The sequence below is a fragment of the Scyliorhinus torazame genome, chromosome 5 (genome assembly GCF_047496885.1).
Source record: "Scyliorhinus torazame isolate Kashiwa2021f chromosome 5, sScyTor2.1, whole genome shotgun sequence".
NCBI classification, from domain to species: domain Eukaryota; kingdom Metazoa; phylum Chordata; class Chondrichthyes; order Carcharhiniformes; family Scyliorhinidae; genus Scyliorhinus; species Scyliorhinus torazame.
In genome coordinates, this window is record NC_092711.1 from 126878336 (window position 1) to 126896502 (window position 18167).

At 48.0% G+C, this 18167-nt stretch overlaps 1 protein-coding gene across 1 annotated transcript in view; it reads right to left on the minus strand.

The window, feature by feature from the left end:
• Positions 1-14413: 14413 nt before the first annotated feature.
• The window catches only part of LOC140421848 (uncharacterized), an 88318-nt gene continuing 84564 nt past the window's right edge, over positions 14414-18167 (minus strand). The window contains exon 4 of the mRNA XM_072506830.1: positions 14414-16914. Coding sequence (XP_072362931.1) covers positions 16346-16914 — 569 coding nt within the window. The 3' untranslated portion in view covers positions 14414-16345. The remainder of the gene's footprint in view (positions 16915-18167) is intronic.

The following is an 18167-nucleotide window of genomic DNA, read 5'->3' on the forward strand; positions in this document are numbered from 1 at the left end:
TGTTTTAGCATCAACTATTTCCTGTGGCAATGAATTCCACAGGCTCACCACTCTTTGGGTGAAGAAATGTCTCCTCATCTCTGACCGAAATGGTTTTTACCCAGAATCCTCCGACTGTGACCCCTGGTTCTGGACACACCCAGCAGCACATTATTGCAGCACAAAGTCAATTCAACAACGTGTCCATGTTGACAGTCTTTAGAATAATCCAGCCAGAACATTCCCCGTTCATATCTCCGTTCCCCTGCTTCGAAATTTATTTCTTCAAGTGCTTATCCAATTCCATTTTGAAATCATTGGTCATGTCCAGTTTTACCATTCTTATAGGTGACGAGTTCCTGGTCATGTGCAGTCACTCATAAATAAAGTTCTTCCTTCCATTCTCACTGTATCCTTAATCAAGTGATGCAGTGTATATTTCACACATTTTTAATCCAGTTATACATATACATGGCTGGCTGAGTATCATTTTCAGGTCTCTGTGCCCTTGACAGGAAGCAGGGAACATGGATCTGTAGATCAGCATGAATTGCCATTCAGGTGAATCACAAGGATGCATATTTAGTACAGCAGAGTGAGAATGGAAGGAGAGTGTGTGGGGTGGAGATTTACAGCTTTTGGGGAAGGAGAGAGGAAGGGATATTCCATAGAAAGAATCATTGTAAGTTCTGAAATTCTATCATGTCCTGACAGCGGTATGCTTGTAAACTCCTTTCACAGGACATTAGAAGAGGATTTTAACTTGGAAACTCAAACCAAATATTGCAGCAAGATCTGACAGAGTGACTGGATTCACCAGGACAGCAATATCATCGCTTTTGAATGTGGAAGGAGAAATGTTTGTCTGTGGGAAAATATTTTGTGTGTAAGTCACAACACACACCCGAGTGAGTGTTCCAGTGAACTGATTGTGGAAAGAGCTTTAACCAGTTACACAATCTGAAAAAAAGTCACACCATTTACAGTGAGGAGCGATTGTACAACTTTTCTGTGTGTAGACGAGGCTTCAACTGACTGGCGAACCTGGAGAGATACAAGGGCACCAACACGATGATGAAACCAGAGAAATGTGAGGACTGTGAAAAGGGTTTCTGCACGCCATCTGTACTGGAAACCTATCAATGTGTTCACATTGGAGACAGACCATTCACCTGCACTGTGTGGGAAGGGATTCACTCAGTCATCCACCAGCAAGTTCGCACTGGGGAGAGGCCATTCATCTGTTCAGGGTGTGGGAAGGGATTCAGTAATTCATCTGCCCTCCTGATACACAAGCAAATTCACCGGGGAGAAGCCATTCATCTGCTCCCAAAGTGGGAAACTCAGTCATGCAACCTGATGATGCATCAGCGGGTTCACACTGGAGAGAGACCATTCACTTGCTCTGAGTGCGGGAAAGGATTCAGTGATCATAGAATTTACAGCGCAGAAGGAGGCCATTCGGCCCATCGAGTCTGCACCGGCTCTTGGAAAGAGCACCCTACCCAAGGTCAACACCTCCACCCTATCCCCATAAACCAGTAACCCCACCCAACACTAAGGGCAATTTTGGACACTAAGGGTAATTTATCATGGCCAATCCACCTAACCTGCACATCTGGTTTAGCTCACTGGGCTAAATCGCTGGCTTTTAAAGCAGACCAAGGCTTGGCCAGCAGCACGGTTCAATTCCCGTACCAGCCTCCCCGAACAGGCGCCGGAATGTGGCGACTAGGGGCTTTTCACAGTAACTTCATTGAAGCCTACTCGTGACAATAAGCAATTTTCATTTCGTTTGGACTGTGGGAGGAATCCGGAGCATCCGGAGGAAACCCATGCACACACAGGGAGGATGTGCAGACTCCACAGACAGTGACCCAAGCCAGAATCGAACCTGGGACCCTGGAGCTGGGAAGCAATTGTGCTATCCACAATGCTACCGTGCTGCCCTAATCTGCACTCCTGACACACCAGCTAATTCACACTGGGGAGATGCCATTCATGTGCTCAGTGTGTGCGAAGGGATTCTATCAGTTATGCAGTCTGCTGAGAAACTGGCAGGTTCATAACGGGCAGAGGCTGTTCACCTGCTCCGAGTGAGGGAAGAGATTCACTCCGTCTTCCCGCCTACTGAGACACCAGCGAGTTCACACGTGATGACAGGGGGTGGATTCTGCTGTTATTGCTGCTGTTAATCACATCCAGGGCTGAACCATGTTAATTCTGACAGTTCCTGAAGTCGGAGGGTCAGAGGGTTTCCTTCTGCTGGACTGGCCGGTCTTGCAACATTGCTTCACTTTTCCAACGGTGACCACACTTCAGAAAGGCCTTTGAGATGCCCGGAGGTTGTGAAAGGTGCTATTTAAATGCTAGTTTCTTTTGTAAATTGACAAACTCCGATCCTGCTCCTATCCTTGCAGGCAGATCGTCGAGCAGGAGCTTGAGCCAGCACACGCCAGCTGACAGCGCGAGGGCAGGTACTCCCAGTATGGTCTGTGGCTGCTTCCCTTCACAGGCCATTGAATACAGTGTGGAAACTGGTCATTTAAAGAGGGTGCCTTGACTTGCTGGTCTGAGCACACATCCCTGATCCTGCTGCGTAATGCTGGCTGAGAATAGGCATCGGGGCTGCTCAATGTCCTGAAAGTATCTCTGCCATTGAAGTTGGCTAAATGTTATGTTTTCTCCCTGTTATTCTGTTTTGCTGGAACAAATTTATCCCACAAACTAAGACAGATTTCACTGAAACTTGGTACACTGGTCAGGTATGACCCATGGAAGAACTGATTGATTTTGGCCAAGATTGGGATCCTGGAATTTTTTAATAGCATCCATTCACATTGGATGATCAGGTGATCTTTTCTTTAAGATAATTTCGGGGAAGTTTAAAGGTGCTGTACAAATGCACGTTGTTACTGTTGTTGTGGTTAGATCATATTCAGTGGAACCTGCTATTGTTAAGCAGCCAAACGCTTTCTTGCTGTGTCCAGAGAGAGCTACAGGAAGGCGTGCAAGACTTCAATGTTTAAAATACACCAAGGAGACTTCCGGGTGCGGCGATGACCAGCTGAGTCGCACGTTTCGGCAGCTCCCGGTGAAACGGACTTTTGGGCTCTTGATAGGAGCCCCAACGGCAATTTTGACGGCTAAAAACACTGTGCGGTAAACCAGAAGGGAATCCCCCCTGTATACGGATGAAAAAAGGAGGAGAAAGTGGCCGGATTGCAGTGGATCCTTTAGAACAGCGGCAAGGAAGGCAAGCAAAAACCAAGATGGCGTCGGAAGGTGGCAGTTTAACATGGGGCCCTGAACAACAAGAGTTCTTGAAATGCTGTGTGGAAGAGCTCAAAAAGGAAATGAAGAAAGAGCTGTTGGCCCCGATACTACAGGCGATCGAAGGGCTAAAGGAGGAACAAAAGACCCAGGAGCGGGAGCTTCGGGTCGTGAAGGCAAAGGCAGCCGAGAATGAGGACGACATACAGGGCCTGGTGGTGAAGACGGAGACGCATGAGGCACATCAGAAACGATGCGTGGAAAGGTTGGAGGCACTGGAGAACAACGCAAGGAGGAACAACCTGAGGATTCTTGGTCTTCCTGAAGGTGCGGAGGGAGCGGACGTTGGGGCATATGTGAGCACGATGCTGCACTCGTTAATGGGAGCGGAGGCCCCGGCGGGTCCGTTGGAGGTGGAGGGAGCATACCGAGTGATGGCGCGAGGACCGAGAGCAGGAGAAATTCCCAGAGCCATAGTGGTGAGATTCCTCCGTTTTAAGGATAGAGAAATGGTCCTTAGATGGGCAAAGAAAACTCGGAGCAGTAAATGGGAGAACGCGGTGATCCGCATTTATCAAGACTGGAGTGCGGAGGTGGCGAGAAGGAGGGCGAGCTTTAATCGGGCCAAGGCGGTGCTTCATAAAAAGAAGATAAAATTTGGAATGCTGCAACCGGCAAGACTGTGGGTCACATATCGAGGGAGGCACCACTACTTTGAGACGGCGGATGAAGCGTGGACTTTTATTGTGGAAGAAAAACTGGAATGAGCGGGTTATTAAAAAGAACGTTTGAACAAAGTGGTGGGGCGAATGTGGGGGGCGAAGAGGGGGGTTAAAAAGGGGGGAAAGAGGAGTTTTATGTACTAATCCTGCGATGTGGTAACTTTTCTCTCTTCCACAGGTGGTGATGGGGGGAGGAGGGGAGGTGGAGGAGATGGGGCGTTGGCCATTGGGGGCGGGGCCAAGGGAGAAGCGCGGGCTTGGTTCCCGCGCTATGATAATCATGGCGGGAATAGAGAAGCAGGAAGGAGGGGGCGTCGCACGGTGCGAGCCGAGGTCACGGGGGGAAGCCGAGGTCGGCCAGAGTTTGCTGACTTCTGGGAGCAACATGGGGGGAGTAATTACGCTAGCGGGGGATCTAGCGGGGGGGGGGGGGTGGGAGGGGGGAATTACTGGGTTGCTGCTGCTGGGGAGAGGGGGGAGCTGGTATGGGAGGGGATGGGCGGGGGGGGCACCGCCTGGGGGAGATACAGCTGCGTGGGAACCGGAAAAAGGGGATGGCTAATCGACAAGGGGGGGGGGTAGGAAGCCCCCCAACCCGGCTGATCACGTGGAACGTGAGAGGGCTGAACGGGCCGATAAAGAGGGCACGGGTACTCGCACACTCCCGAATTTTGGTACAGATTAACTTACTTGCCTTGCAGGTCAGCTGTTGAGTTCGGGAGTGAGAGCTGGGACCTTAGAATCAGCGCGGGAATTTTGAAAAGCGCGGGGGCTGCGAGACAGAGGGGACCATTTAAAAGGTTGCTGTCTGTGGTGAGGTGAGTACAGATTAACTTACTTGCCTTGCAGGTCAGCTGTTGAGTTCGGGAGTGAGAGCTGGGACCTTAGAATCAGCGCGGGAATTTTGAAAAGCGCGGGGGCTGCGAGACAGAGGGGACCATTTAAAAGGTTGCTGTCTGTGGTGAGGTGAGTACAGATTAACAACTTGCTTACCTTGCAGGCCAAGTCGATTTCAGCAGGAGCAGAGCAGGTTCGTCCATTTCTGCGGGGGCAGTGCGGAAGTGATTTCTGGGAGGTAAGTTTCTCCTTTAAATAAATTTTTTAAAAAAAATTCTAGTGTTTAAGGTGGGAACAGGAAGTCGACCCGCGGACGTCTGGGAAGACCCTCACCAATAAATTCTGGTGGAGAGGAAACCCGAGACACTACACGTGTAGTGTCTCCCACCCGCCCTCCTCCTCTAACCTAATAATAAAACCCTTTGGTGTGAGGTAAGTACCATATTTTATTATTGTTATTAATAATTTTTATTCTTTATTTTTTTTTTTATATATAAATTTTTTTTAAAAATTTAGTTGTTAGCCAGATCTTGGTAGAAAGTTAGAGGAATGGCAGGGAAGGGAGTGCAATGTTCCTCCTGCAGGATGTTTGAGGTGAGGGATGCCGTTAGTGTCCCTGCTGATTTTACCTGCAGGAAGTGCTGCCATCTCCAGCTCCTCCAAGACCGAGTTAGGGAACTGGAGCTGGAGTTGGAAGAACTTCGGATCATTCGGGAGGCAGAGGGGGTCATAGATAGCAGCTTCAGGGAATTAGTTACACCAAAGATTGGAGATAGATGGGTAACTGTAAGAGGGACGGGGAAAAAACAGTCAGTGCAGGGATCCCCTGCGGTCGTTCCCCTGAGAAACAAGTATACCGCTTTGGATACTTGTGGGGGGGACGACTTACCAGGGGTAAGCCATGGGGTACAGACCTCTGGCACAGAGTCTGTCCCTGTTGCTCAGAAGGGAAGGGGGGAGAGGAGCAGAGCATTAGTAATTGGGGACTCTATAGTCAGGGGCACAGATAGGAGATTTTGTGGGAGCGTGAGAGACTCACGTTTGGTATGTTGCCTCCCAGGTGCAAGGGTACGTGATGTCTCGGATCGTGTTTTCCGGGTCCTTAAGGGGGAGGGGGAGCAGCCCCAAGTCGTGGTCCACATTGGCACTAACGACATAGGTAGGAAAGGGGATAAGGATGTCAGGCAGGCTTTCAGGGAGCTAGGATGGAAGCTCAGAACTAGAACAAACAGAGTTGTTATCTCTGGGTTGTTGCCCGTGCCACGTGATAGTGAGATGAGGAATAGGGAGAGAGAGCAATTAAACACGTGGCTACAGGGATGGTGCAGGCGGGAGGGATTCAGATTTCTGGATAACTGGGGCGCTTTCTGGGGAAGGTGGGACCTCTACAGACAGGATGGTCTACATCTGAACCTGCGGGGCACAAATATCCTGGGGGGGAGATTTGTTAGTGCTCTTTGGGGGGGTTTAAACTAATGCAGCAGGGGCATGGGAACCTGGATTGTAGTTTTAGGGTAAGGGAGAATGAGAGTATAGAGGTCAGGAGCTCAGATTTGACGTCGGAGGAGGGGGCCAGTGTTCAGGTAGGTGGTTTGAAGTGTGTCTACTTCAATGCCAGGAGTATACGAAATAAGGTAGGGGAACTGGCAGCATGGGTTGGTACCTGGGACTTCGATGTTGTGGCCATTTCGGAGACGTGGATAGAGCAGGGACAGGAATGGATGTTGCAGGTTCCGGGGTTTAGGTGTTTTAGTAAGCTCAGGGAAGGAGGCAAAAGAGGGGGAGGTGTGGCGCTGCTAGTCAAGAGCAGTATTACGGTGGCGGACAGGATGCTAGATGGGGACTCATCTTCCGAGGTAGTATGGGCTGAGGTTAGAAACAGGAAAGGAGAGGTCACCCTGTTGGGAGTTTTCTATAGGCCTCCAAATAGTTCTAGGGATGTAGAGGAAAGGATGGCGAAGATGATCCTGGATATGAGCGAAAGTAACAGGGTAGTTATTATGGGAGACTTTAACTTTCCAAATATTGACTGGAAAAGATATAGTTCGAGTACATTAGATGGGTCGTTTTTTGTTCAGTGTGTGCAGGAGGGTTTCCTGACACAGTTTGTTGACAGGCCAACAAGAGGAGAGGCCACATTGGATTTGGTTTTGGGTAATGAACCAGGCCAGGTGTTGGATTTGGAGGTAGGTGAGCACTTTGGGGACAGTGACCACAATTCGGTGACGTTTACGTTAAGGATGGAAAGGGATAAGTATACACCGCAGGGCAAGAGTTATAGCTGGGGGAAGGGAAATTATGATGCCATTAGACGTGACTTGGGGGGGATAAGGTGGAGAAGTAGGCTGCAAGTTTTGGACACACTGGATAAGTGGAGCTTTTTCAAGGATCAGCTATTGCGTGTTCTTGATAAGTATGTACCGGTCAGGCAGGGAGGAAGGTGCCGAGCGAGGGAACCGTGGTTTACCAAAGAAGTGGAATCTCTTGTTAAGAGGAAGAAGGAGGCCTATGTGAAGATGAGGTGTGAAGTTTCAGTTGGGGCGATGGATAGTTACAAGGTAGCGAGGAAGGATCTAAAGAGAGAGCTAAGACGAGCAAGGAGGGGACATGAGAAGTATTTGGCAGGAAGGATCAAGGAAAACCCAAAAGCTTTCTATAGGTATGTCAGGAATAAGCGAATGACTAGGGACAGAGTAGGACCAGTCAAGGACAGGGATGGGAAGTTGTGTGTAGAGTCTGAAGAGATAGGCGAGATACTAAATGAATATTTTTCGTCAGTATTCACTCAGGAAAAAGATAATGTTGTGGAGGAGAATGCTGAGCTCCAGGCAAATAGATTAGATGGCATTGAGGTAAGTAGGGAAGAGGTGTTGGCAATTCTGGACAGGCTGAAAATAGATAAGTCCCCGGGGCCTGATGGGATTTATCCTAGGATTCTCTGGGAGGCCAGGGAAGAGATTGCTGGACCATTGGCTTTGATTTTTATGTCATCATTGGATACAGGAATAGTGCCAGAGGACTGGAGGATAGCAAATGTGGTCCCTTTGTTCAAAAAGGGGAGCAGAGACAACCCCGGCAACTATAGACCGGTGAGCCTCACGTCTGTAGTGGGTAAAGTCTTGGAGGGCATTATAAGAGACAAGATTTATAATCATCTAGATAGGAATAATATGATCAGGGATAGTCAGCATGGCTTTGTGAAGGGTAGGTCATGCCTCACAAACCTTATCGAGTTCTTTGAGAAGGTGACTGAACAGGTAGACGAGGGTAGAGCAGTTGATGTGGTGTATATGGATTTCAGCAAAGCGTTTGATAAGGTTCCCCACGGTAGGCTATTGCAGAAAATACGGAGGCTGGGGATTGAGGGTGATTTAGAGATGTGGATCAGTAATTGGCTAGCTGAAAGAAGACAGAGGGTGGTGGTTGATGGGAAATGTTCAGAATGGAGTTCTGTCACAAGTGGAGTACCACAAGGATCTGTTCTGGGGCCGTTGCTGTTTGTCATTTTTATCAATGACCTAGAGGAAGGCGCAGAAGGGTGGGTGAGTAAATTTGCAGACGATACTAAAGTCGGTGGTGTTGTCGATAGTGAGGAAGGAAGTAGCAGGTTACAGAGGGATATAGATAAGCTGCAGAGCTGGGCTGAGAGGTGGCAAATGGAGTTTAATGTAGAGAAGTGTGAGGTGATTCACTTTGGAAGGAAAAACAGGAATGTGGAATATGTGGCTAATGGAAAAGTTCTTGAAAGTGTGGATGAGCAGAGGGATCTAGGTGTCCATGTACATAGATCCCTGAAAGTTGCCACCCAGGTTGATAGGGTGGTGAAGAAGGCCTATGGAGTGTTGGCCTTTATTGGTAGAGGGATTGAGTTCCGGAGTCAGGAGGTCATGTTGCAGCTGTACAGAACTCTGGTACGGCCGCATTTGGAGTATTGCGTACAGTTCTGGTCACCGCATTATAGGAAGGACGTGGAGGCTTTGGAACGGGTGCAGAGGAGATTTACCAGGATGTTGCCTGGTATGGAGGGAAAATCTTATGAGGAAAGGCTGATGGACTTGAGGTTGTTTTCGTTAGAGAGAAGAAGGTTAAGAGGAGACTTAATAGAGGCATACAAAATGATCAGAGGGTTAGATAGGGTGGACAGTGAGAGCCTTCTCCCGCGGATGGAAATGGCTAGCACGAGGGGACATAGCCTTAAACTGAGGGGTAATAGATATAGGACAGAGGTCAGGGGTAGGTTCTTTACGCAAAGAGTAGTGAGGCCGTGGAATGCCCTACCTGCTACAGTAGTGAACTCGCCAACATTAAGGGCATTTAAAAGTTTATTGGATAAACATATGGATGATAATGGTATAGTGTAGGTTAGATGGCTTTTGTTTCGGTGCAACATCGTGGGCCGAAGGGCCTGTACTGCGCTGTATTGTTCTATGTTCTATGAAACTTAAGGCAGATGTGGTTATGTTACAGGAAACGCACCTGAAACTGATAGACCAGGTTAGGCTACGCAAAGGATGGGTGGGGCAGGTGTTCCATTCGGGGCTAGATGCAAAAAACAGGGGGGTGGCTATATTAGTGGGGAAGCGGGTAATGTTCGAGGCAAAGACTATAGTGGCGGATAACGGGGGCAGATACGTGATGGTGAGTGGCAAACTACAGGGGGAGACGGTGGTTTTGGTAAACGTATATGCCCCGAACTGGGATGATGCCAATTTTATGAGGCGGATGCTAGGACGCATTCCGGACCTAGAGATGGGAAAGCTGATAATGGGGGGAGATTTTAATACGGTGTTGGAACCAGGGCTGGATAGGTCGAAGTCCAGGACTGGAAGGAGGCCGGCAGCAGCCAAGGTTTTAAAGATTTTATGGAGCAGATGGGAGGTGTAGACCCGTGGAGATTTAGCAGACCTAGGAGTAAGGAGTTCTCGTTTTTCTCCTATGTCCATAAAGTCTACTCGCGAATAGACTTTTTTTGTGCTGGGAAGGGCGTTGATCCCGAAGGTGAGGGGAACGGAGTATACGGCTATAGCCATTTCGGATCACGCTCCACACTGGGTAGACTTGGAGATAGGGGAGGAAACAGGAGGGCGCCCACCCTGGAGAATGGACATGGGACTAATGGCAGATGAGGGGGTGTGTCTAAGGGTGAGGGGGTGCATTGAAAAGTACTTGGAACTCAATGATAATGGGGAGGTCCAGGTGGGAGTGGTCTGGGAGGCATTGAAGGCGGTGGTTAGAGGGGAGCTGATATCAATAAGGGCACATAAAGGGAAGCAGGAGAGTAAGGAACGGGAGCGGTTGCTGCAAGAACTTTTGAGGGTGGACAGACAATATGCGGAAGCACCTGAGGAGGGACTGTACAGGGAAAGGCAAAGGCTACATGTAGAATTTGACTTGCTGACTACGGGCACTGCAGAGGCACAATGGAGGAAGGCACAGGGTGTACAGTACGAATATGGGGAGAAGGCGAGCAGGTTGCTGGCACACCAATTGAGGAAAAGGGGAGCAGCGAGGGAAATAGGGGGAGTGAGGGATGAGGAAGGAGAGATGGAGCGGGGAGCGGAGAGAGTGAATGGAGTGTTCAAGACATTTTATAAAAAATTATATGAAGCTCAACCCCCGGATGGGAGGGAGAGAATGATGGGCTTCTTGGATCGGCTGGAATTTCCCAAGGTGGAAGAGCAGGAAAGGGTGGGACTGGGAGCACAGATCGAGGTAGAAGAAGTGGTGAAAGGAATTAGGAGCATGCAGGCGGGAAAGGCCCCGGGACCGGATGGATTCCCAGTCGAATTCTATAGAAAATATGTGGACTTGCTCGCCCCGGTATTGACGAGGACCTTTAATGAGGCAAAGGAAAGGGGACAACTGCCCCTGACTATGTCTGAAGCAACGATATCGCTTCTCTTAAAGAAGGAAAAGGACCCGCTACAATGCGGGTCCTATAGACCTATTTCCCTCCTAAATGTAGATGCCAAGATCCTGGCCAAGGTAATGGCAATGAGAATAGAGGAATGTGTCCCGGGGGTGGTCCACGAGGACCAAACTGGGTTTGTGAAGGGGAGACAGCTGAACACTAATATACGGAGGCTGTTAGGGGTAATGATGATGGCCCCACCAGAGGGGGAAACGGAGATAGTAGTGGCGATGGATGCCGAGAAAGCATTTGATAGAGTGGAGTGGGATTATTTGTGGGAGGTGTTGAGGAGATTTGGTTTTGGAGAGGGGTATGTTAGATGGGTGCAGCTGTTGTATAGGGCCCCGATGGCGAGCGTGGTCACGAATGGACGGGGATCTGCATATTTTCGGCTCCATAGAGGGACAAGGCAGGGATGCCCTCTGTCCCCATTATTGTTTGCACTGGCGATTGAGCCCCTGGCGATAGCGTTGAGGGGTTCCAAGAAGTGGAGGGGAGTACTTAGAGGAGGAGAAGAACACCGGGTATCTTTGTATGCGGACGATTTGCTACTATACGTGGCAGACCCGGCGGAGGGGATGCCAGAAATAATGCGGATACTTGGGGAGTTTGGGGATTTTTCAGGGTATAAATTGAACATGGGGAAAAGTGAGTTGTTTGTGGTGCATCCAGGGGAGCAGAGTAGAGAAATAGAGGACCTACCGTTGAGGAAGGTAACAAGGGACTTTCGTTACCTGGGGATACAGATAGCCAAGAATTGGGGCACATTGCATAGGTTAAATTTAACGCGGTTGGTGGTACAAATGGAGGAGGATTTCAAGAGATGGGATATGGTATCCCTGTCACTGGCAGGGAGGGTGCAGGCGGTTAAGGTGGTGGTCCTCCCGAGATTCCTCTTTGTGTTTCAGTGCCTCCCGGTGGTGATCACGAAGGCTTTTTTTAAAAGGATTGAAAAGAGCATCATGGGTTTTGTGTGGGCCGGGAAGACCCCGAGAGTGAGGAAGGGATTCTTACAGCGTAGCAGGGATAGGGGGGGGCTGGCACTACCAAGCCTAAGTGAGTATTATTGGGCCGCTAATATTTCAATGGTGAGTAAGTGGATGGGAGAGGAGGAGGGAGCGGCGTGGAAGAGATTAGAGAGGGCGTCCTGTAGGGGGACTAGCCTACAGGCTATGGTGACAGCCCCATTGCCGTTCTCACCGAGGAACTACACCACAAGCCCGGTGGTGGTGGCTACACTGAAGATTTGGGGACAGTGGAGACGGCATAGGGGAAAGACTCGAGCCTTGGGGGGGGTCCCCGATAAGAAACAACCATAGGTTTGCCCCGGGGGGGAATGGATGGGGGATATGGAATGTGGCAAAGAGCAGGAATAACGCAACTGAAAGATCTGTTTGTGGATGGGAAGTTCGCGAGTCTGGGAGCGCTGACCGAGAAATATGGGTTGCCCCAAGGGAATGCATTCAGGTATATGCAACTGAGGGCTTTTGCGAGGCAACAGGTGAGGGAATTCCCGCAGCTCCCGACACAAGAGGTGCAGGACAGAGTGATCTCAAAGACATGGGTGGGGGATGGTAAGGTGTCAGATATATATAGGGAAATGAGGGACGAAGGGGAGACTATGGTAGATGAACTAAAAGGGAAGAAGAGCTGGGGGAGGAGATCGAGGAGGGGCTGTGGGCAGATGCCCTAAGCCGGGGAAACTCGTCATCCTCGTGTGCCAGGCTAAGCCTGATTCAGTTTAAGGTATTACACAGGGCGCATATGACTGGAGCACGGCTCAGTAAATTTTTTGGGGTGGAGGATAGGTGTGCGAGGTGCTCGAGAAGCCCAGCGAATCATACCCATATGTTTTGGTCATGCCCGGCACTACAGGGGTTTTGAATGGGGGTGACAAAGGTGCTTTCAAAAGTAGTGGGGGTCCGGGTCGAACCAAGCTGGGGGTTGGCTATATTTGGGGTTGCACAAGAGCCGGGAGTGCAGGAGGCGAGAGAGGCCGATGTTTTGGCCTTTGCGTCCCTAGTAGCCCGGCGCAGGATATTGTTAATGTGGAAAGAAGCCAAGCCCCCGGGGGTGGAGACCTGGATAAATGACATGGCAGGGTTTATAAAGCTAGAGCGGATTAAGTTCGTTCTAAGGGGGTCGGCTCAAGGGTTCACCAGGCGGTGGCAACCGTTCGTCGAATACCTCGCAGAAAGATAGATGGAATGGAAAAAAGAAGGCAGCAGCAGCAGCCCAGGATCGGGGGGGGGGGGGGGGGGGGAGGAACCAGAAGGACTCTCAGGGTTGTTAATATATACTGTATAATATGTATAGGTCGTTGCGACAGATAATTATATATTGGACTGTTAAATTATATTTTTGGAGAGTGTTACTTGTGATAAGGCAGTTGCCAATTAGGGTTCGTTTTCATTTTTGTTATTTATTATTTATTCATTTTTTGTTTATAAAATAGGTCATTGTTATTTGTGTTGTTATAATATTGTGTAAAGGATGCACAATGTACTGTGTTGGTTGACCAAAAATTTTCAATAAAATATTTATATAAAAAAAAATACACCAAGGAAAACAACAAGAACAAAGAAATGTACAGCACAGGAACAGGCCCTTCGGCCCTCCAAGCCCGTGCCGACCATACTGCCCGACTAAACTACAATCTTCTACACTTCCTGGGTCCGTATCCTTCTATTCCCATCCTATTCATATATTTGTCAAGATGCCCCTTCAATGTCCCTATCGTCCCTGCTTCCACTACCTCCTCCGGTAGTGAGTTCCAGGCACCCACTACCCTCTGCGTAAAAAACTTGCCTCGTACATCTACTCTAAACCTTGCCCCTCTCACCTTAAACCTATGCCCCCTAGTAATTGACCCCTCTACCCTGGGGAAAAGCCTCTGACTATCCACTCTGTCTATGCCCCTCATAATTTTGTATACCTCTATCAGGTCGCCCCTCAACCTCCTTCGTTCCAGTGAGAACAAACCGAGTTTATTCAATCGCTCCTCATAGCTTATGCCCTCCATACCAGGCAACATTCTGGTAAATCTCTTCTGCACCCTCTCTAAAGCCTCCACATCCTTCTGGTAGTGTGGCGACCAGAATTGAACACTATACTCCAAGTGTGGCCTAACTAAGGTTCTATACAGCTGCAACATGACTTGCCAATTCTTATACTCAAAAACATTGTTACATCTGCTCTTTAAATACATAAACAGGGAAGAGGCTGAAATGAAATCGGTCCCTTTTAACCTGCACAAAAAGAGGCTGAAATTCACAGGCTGCAGGAGGAGTCCATTTGGCCCATCATTCTCCTGCTATCTCTTTGGAAAGACTCTCTGATTCATCCAACTGCTCTGCTCTTCCCCACAGCCCTGCAAATTCTTCCATTTCAAGTATTTACCGTTTGGAAAATACTATTGAATCTGCTTTCAGGCAGATCAGAACAACTCACTGTGAAAAATAAAATCTCTTCTCACCCTCTGGCTCCTTTGCCAATGGCCTTAGAGGGACGCACTTTCTGTTAAAGGCCTGTCAAACTCTCTCACCCACTTTCCCTTAAGGGCATCAATCTAATCATGGAAAGTCCACCAAATTCAAATATATATTAATTAAATTAACTAATTAAATGTTGATTGTTCAGAGCACGGCCAACCTCCGGAACGAGGACAGATGAAAGACAAGACACACACCTGTAGTGGTAAGAAAGAGACTATTTACTTCAAACATACATAGAAAATAGAAGCAGGAGGAGATCATCAAATTCAATACCCTGGCGCTGCCGCTGCACCGCCCCCACATCCCTTGATCCCTTTAGCCCCAAGAGCTAGATCTAATTCCTTCGTGAAATTAAACACCGTTTTGGCCTCAACTACTTTTTGTGGGAGTGAATTCCACAGATTCACCACTCCCTGGTGAAGAAATTTCCCCTCACCTCAGTTCTAAAAGGTTTACCCCTTATCCCCAAACTGTGAACCCTAGTTCTGGACTCCCCCACCATCGGGAACATTCTTTCTGAATCTACCCTGCTTAATCCTGTTAGAATTCTGTACGTTTCAATGAGATCCCCTCTCACTCTTCTAAACTCCAATGAATATTATCCTAACCGACTTAGTCTCTCCTTGTATGACAGTCCCACCATCTCAGGAATCAGTCTGGTAAACCTTCGCTGTACTCCCTCCATAGCAAGAAACCCCTTCCTCAGAAAAGGACACTAAATCTGCACACAATACTCCAGGTGTGGCATCAGCAATGCCTTATACAATTACAGTAAAACATCCCTATTCCTATCCTCAAATCTTCTCGCTCTGAAGGCCAACATACAATTTGCCTTCTTTACTGCCTGCTGTACCTGAGCACATACTTTCAGCGTTTGATGCACGAGGACACCAAGATCTTGCTGAGGATCCACCTCTCCCAATTTACACCCATTCAACAAATAATTTGCCTTCCTGTTTTTGCTACCAAAGCTGAAACCTCACATTTATCCACATTATACTGCACCGACCATGTATATACCCACTCACTCAGCCTGTCCAAATCCTGCTGAAGCATCTCTGCATCCACCTAACAGTTCACCCTCCCACCCAACTTTGCGTCATTTATTTACTGTGTTACGGATACCAGACCAGACCCCAATTTATGTTAGGAATCCGGACAAGACCCCAACGTTTTTCAATTTATAAAACTGAGAGGAAAGGATACTTCGCCCCAGGAGTGATTCCACTGATTAACAGCAATTTTTTATATTAAAACAAACTTTATTATTAACACAGTACCAACTACACTAACATCACAGAAAATAACTGCAATTAACAGTTAAACTATTCTTAACTACTACTTTATACCTTCTTATTCTCCAATTAACCAAAGCCCATTACTGGTCAAAAGTCACTTGCAAATAAAGTTAGCAAACACAGGGATGCTTGCTGTCCTGTGTAGAGTTGCTTTCAGTAAAAGTGAGAGACCTTTCAGGTTTCTGTCTTTGATTCATTAGTTACATTTTGCTTCCCCATTAACTGTCTTATTGCCATTTTAATAAGGCTAAACACAACCCCTCAATTATCTTAAACCCCAGTGAACCTTTCTATAAACTAGATTCCATTTGCCCAATTTAGGGAAACAATTAAATGGTTAGAATCAATGATTATCCCATTTTTACAACATTTTAATTGCATCTTTTGCAGACATACCACCTGCCTGTATGTTAGATTTAGATTTATTGTCACACGTACAGAGGTACAGTGAAAACTATTGTTCTGCATGCAATCCAGGCAGATCGTTCCGTGCGTGAAAAAACATAGGACATACGATACATACGCAATGTAAATGCATGGACATAGATATTGGGTGACGCATACAGAGTAAATGTGGATTATCAAAAATATTACTGCAATATATATATATATATATATATAATTCAACATGTATAATAATTTCCTACATTCATCACAACTGTCCAGGATAAAATTAATGCATTTCATCTGCTTCTGTGGGTCCTTTCAGTGGAAATGTCCCCTCGCTCAGAGATTCAGCCGACAGAAAACAAAATTGGGACATGGTCAGTGCAACAGGAAGAAATCCCCCACCAACCCTCCCACTTCACCCACTGTCAGAATGAACATGGTTCAATCCTGGATGTGATTAACAGCAGCAATAACAACAGAATCCAACTCCTGGAATGACTTGTGAACTCGCTGGTGTTTCTGCAGGTGGGCTGCACTTCTGAATCCTTTCCCACAGACAGAGCAGATAAACGGTTTCTCATCAGTGTGAAGTCGCTGGTGCGTTAGCAAGTTGGATGAATTAACAAATTTCTTCCCACACACTGAGCAGGTGAACGGCCTCTCCCCAGTGTGAACTCGCTGGTGTGTCTGCAGGTTGGATAACTGAGTGAATCCCTTCCCACACACGGAGCAGGTGAACGGCTTCTCCCCAGTGTGAACCCGCTGGTGTCTCTGCAGGTGGATTGAATCAACAAATCTGTTTCCACAAACAGAACAAGTAAACGGCTTCTCCCCAGTGTGAATTCGCTGGTGTCTGCTCAGGCTGGATGGATCTCCAAATCCCTTCCGACACACGGAGCAGGTGAATGGCCTCTCCCCAGAGTGAACTCGCTGGTGTCTCAGCAGGCTGGACAACTGAGTGAATCCCTTCCCACAGTCAGAACAGGTGTATGGCCTCTCCCCAGTGTGAACTCGGGAGTGTGTGTGCAGGTTGGATGAATCTCCGAATCCCTTCCCACACACAGAACAGATAAATGGCATCTCCCGAGTGTGAATTCGCTGGTGTCTCAGAAGGCTGCATAACTGAGCGAATCCCTTCCCACAGTCAGAACAGGTGAACGGCCTCTCCCCAGTGTGAATTCGTGAATGTGTGAGCAGTTTGGATGAATCTCCGAATCCCTTCCCACACACGGAGCAGATAAATGGCATCTCAGTGTGAAGTCGCCAGTGTGTAAGCAGACTGAATGAATGGACGAATATTTTCCCACACAGTGAGCAGGTAAATGGTCTTCCTAGTGTGAACTTGCTGGTGTTTGCGTAGACTGGAAGAAGTAGTAACTCCCTTCCCCCACAGAGCAGGTGAACAGTGTGATCCCGCTGTGACCTCACTGGTGTGTCAGCAAATTGGATGAAGCAGTAAATCCCTTCCCACGCTGAGCGCAGGTGAACGGTCTCTCCCCGGTGTGAGGGAGTCAATGAGTTTCCAGCTCAGATGGGGAAGTGAATCCCTTCCCACAATCCCCACAGTTTACCCCTGGTGCGGGTGTCTCGGTGCTTTACCAGTCACACTGATGGTAAAATGGCCGACTCCGTCAGATCTTGATGTGAAGTTTGGTTTGAGATTTCTTGCTGCAAATCCTCCCCTTTGAACATCCTGTTAAAGGAGTTTACAAATGTCATCATGGTCAGTACAGCTCAGAAATTCAGAACAGACAATTCTACTTGCTGTCACACACACTCTCTCCCTCCATTCTCACTCTGCTGTATCTAAAATACACACTCCCTATTCTCCTGAAGGTGCTAATTCACGCTGATCGACACTCAGCGTTTCCTGTTCTCGACCAAGAGATCACATATCCTCAGAAATAAGAGCAGGAGTCGGCCATTGAGACCATCAAACCTGCTCTTCTATTTAATAAGATCATGGCTGATTGGATTGTGACCTTAACTTTGTTTTCTTCCTGTCACCCATAACCCCCGACTCCCATTTCCATCAAAACTCTAACTGGGCCTTGTATATATTTAATGATGCAGCCTCCACTGCTGTCTGGGGAAGAAAATCGCAAAGACTAACCACCCTCTGAGGGAAGAAATTTCCCCTCAGAAATGGGGACCCTTTATTTTGACAATCTGCCCACTTGTTCCTGAATCCCCCATGATGGGAAACATCCTCTCCATCTCCCCTATCATGTTACCTCAGAATCTTATATGTTTCAATATGATC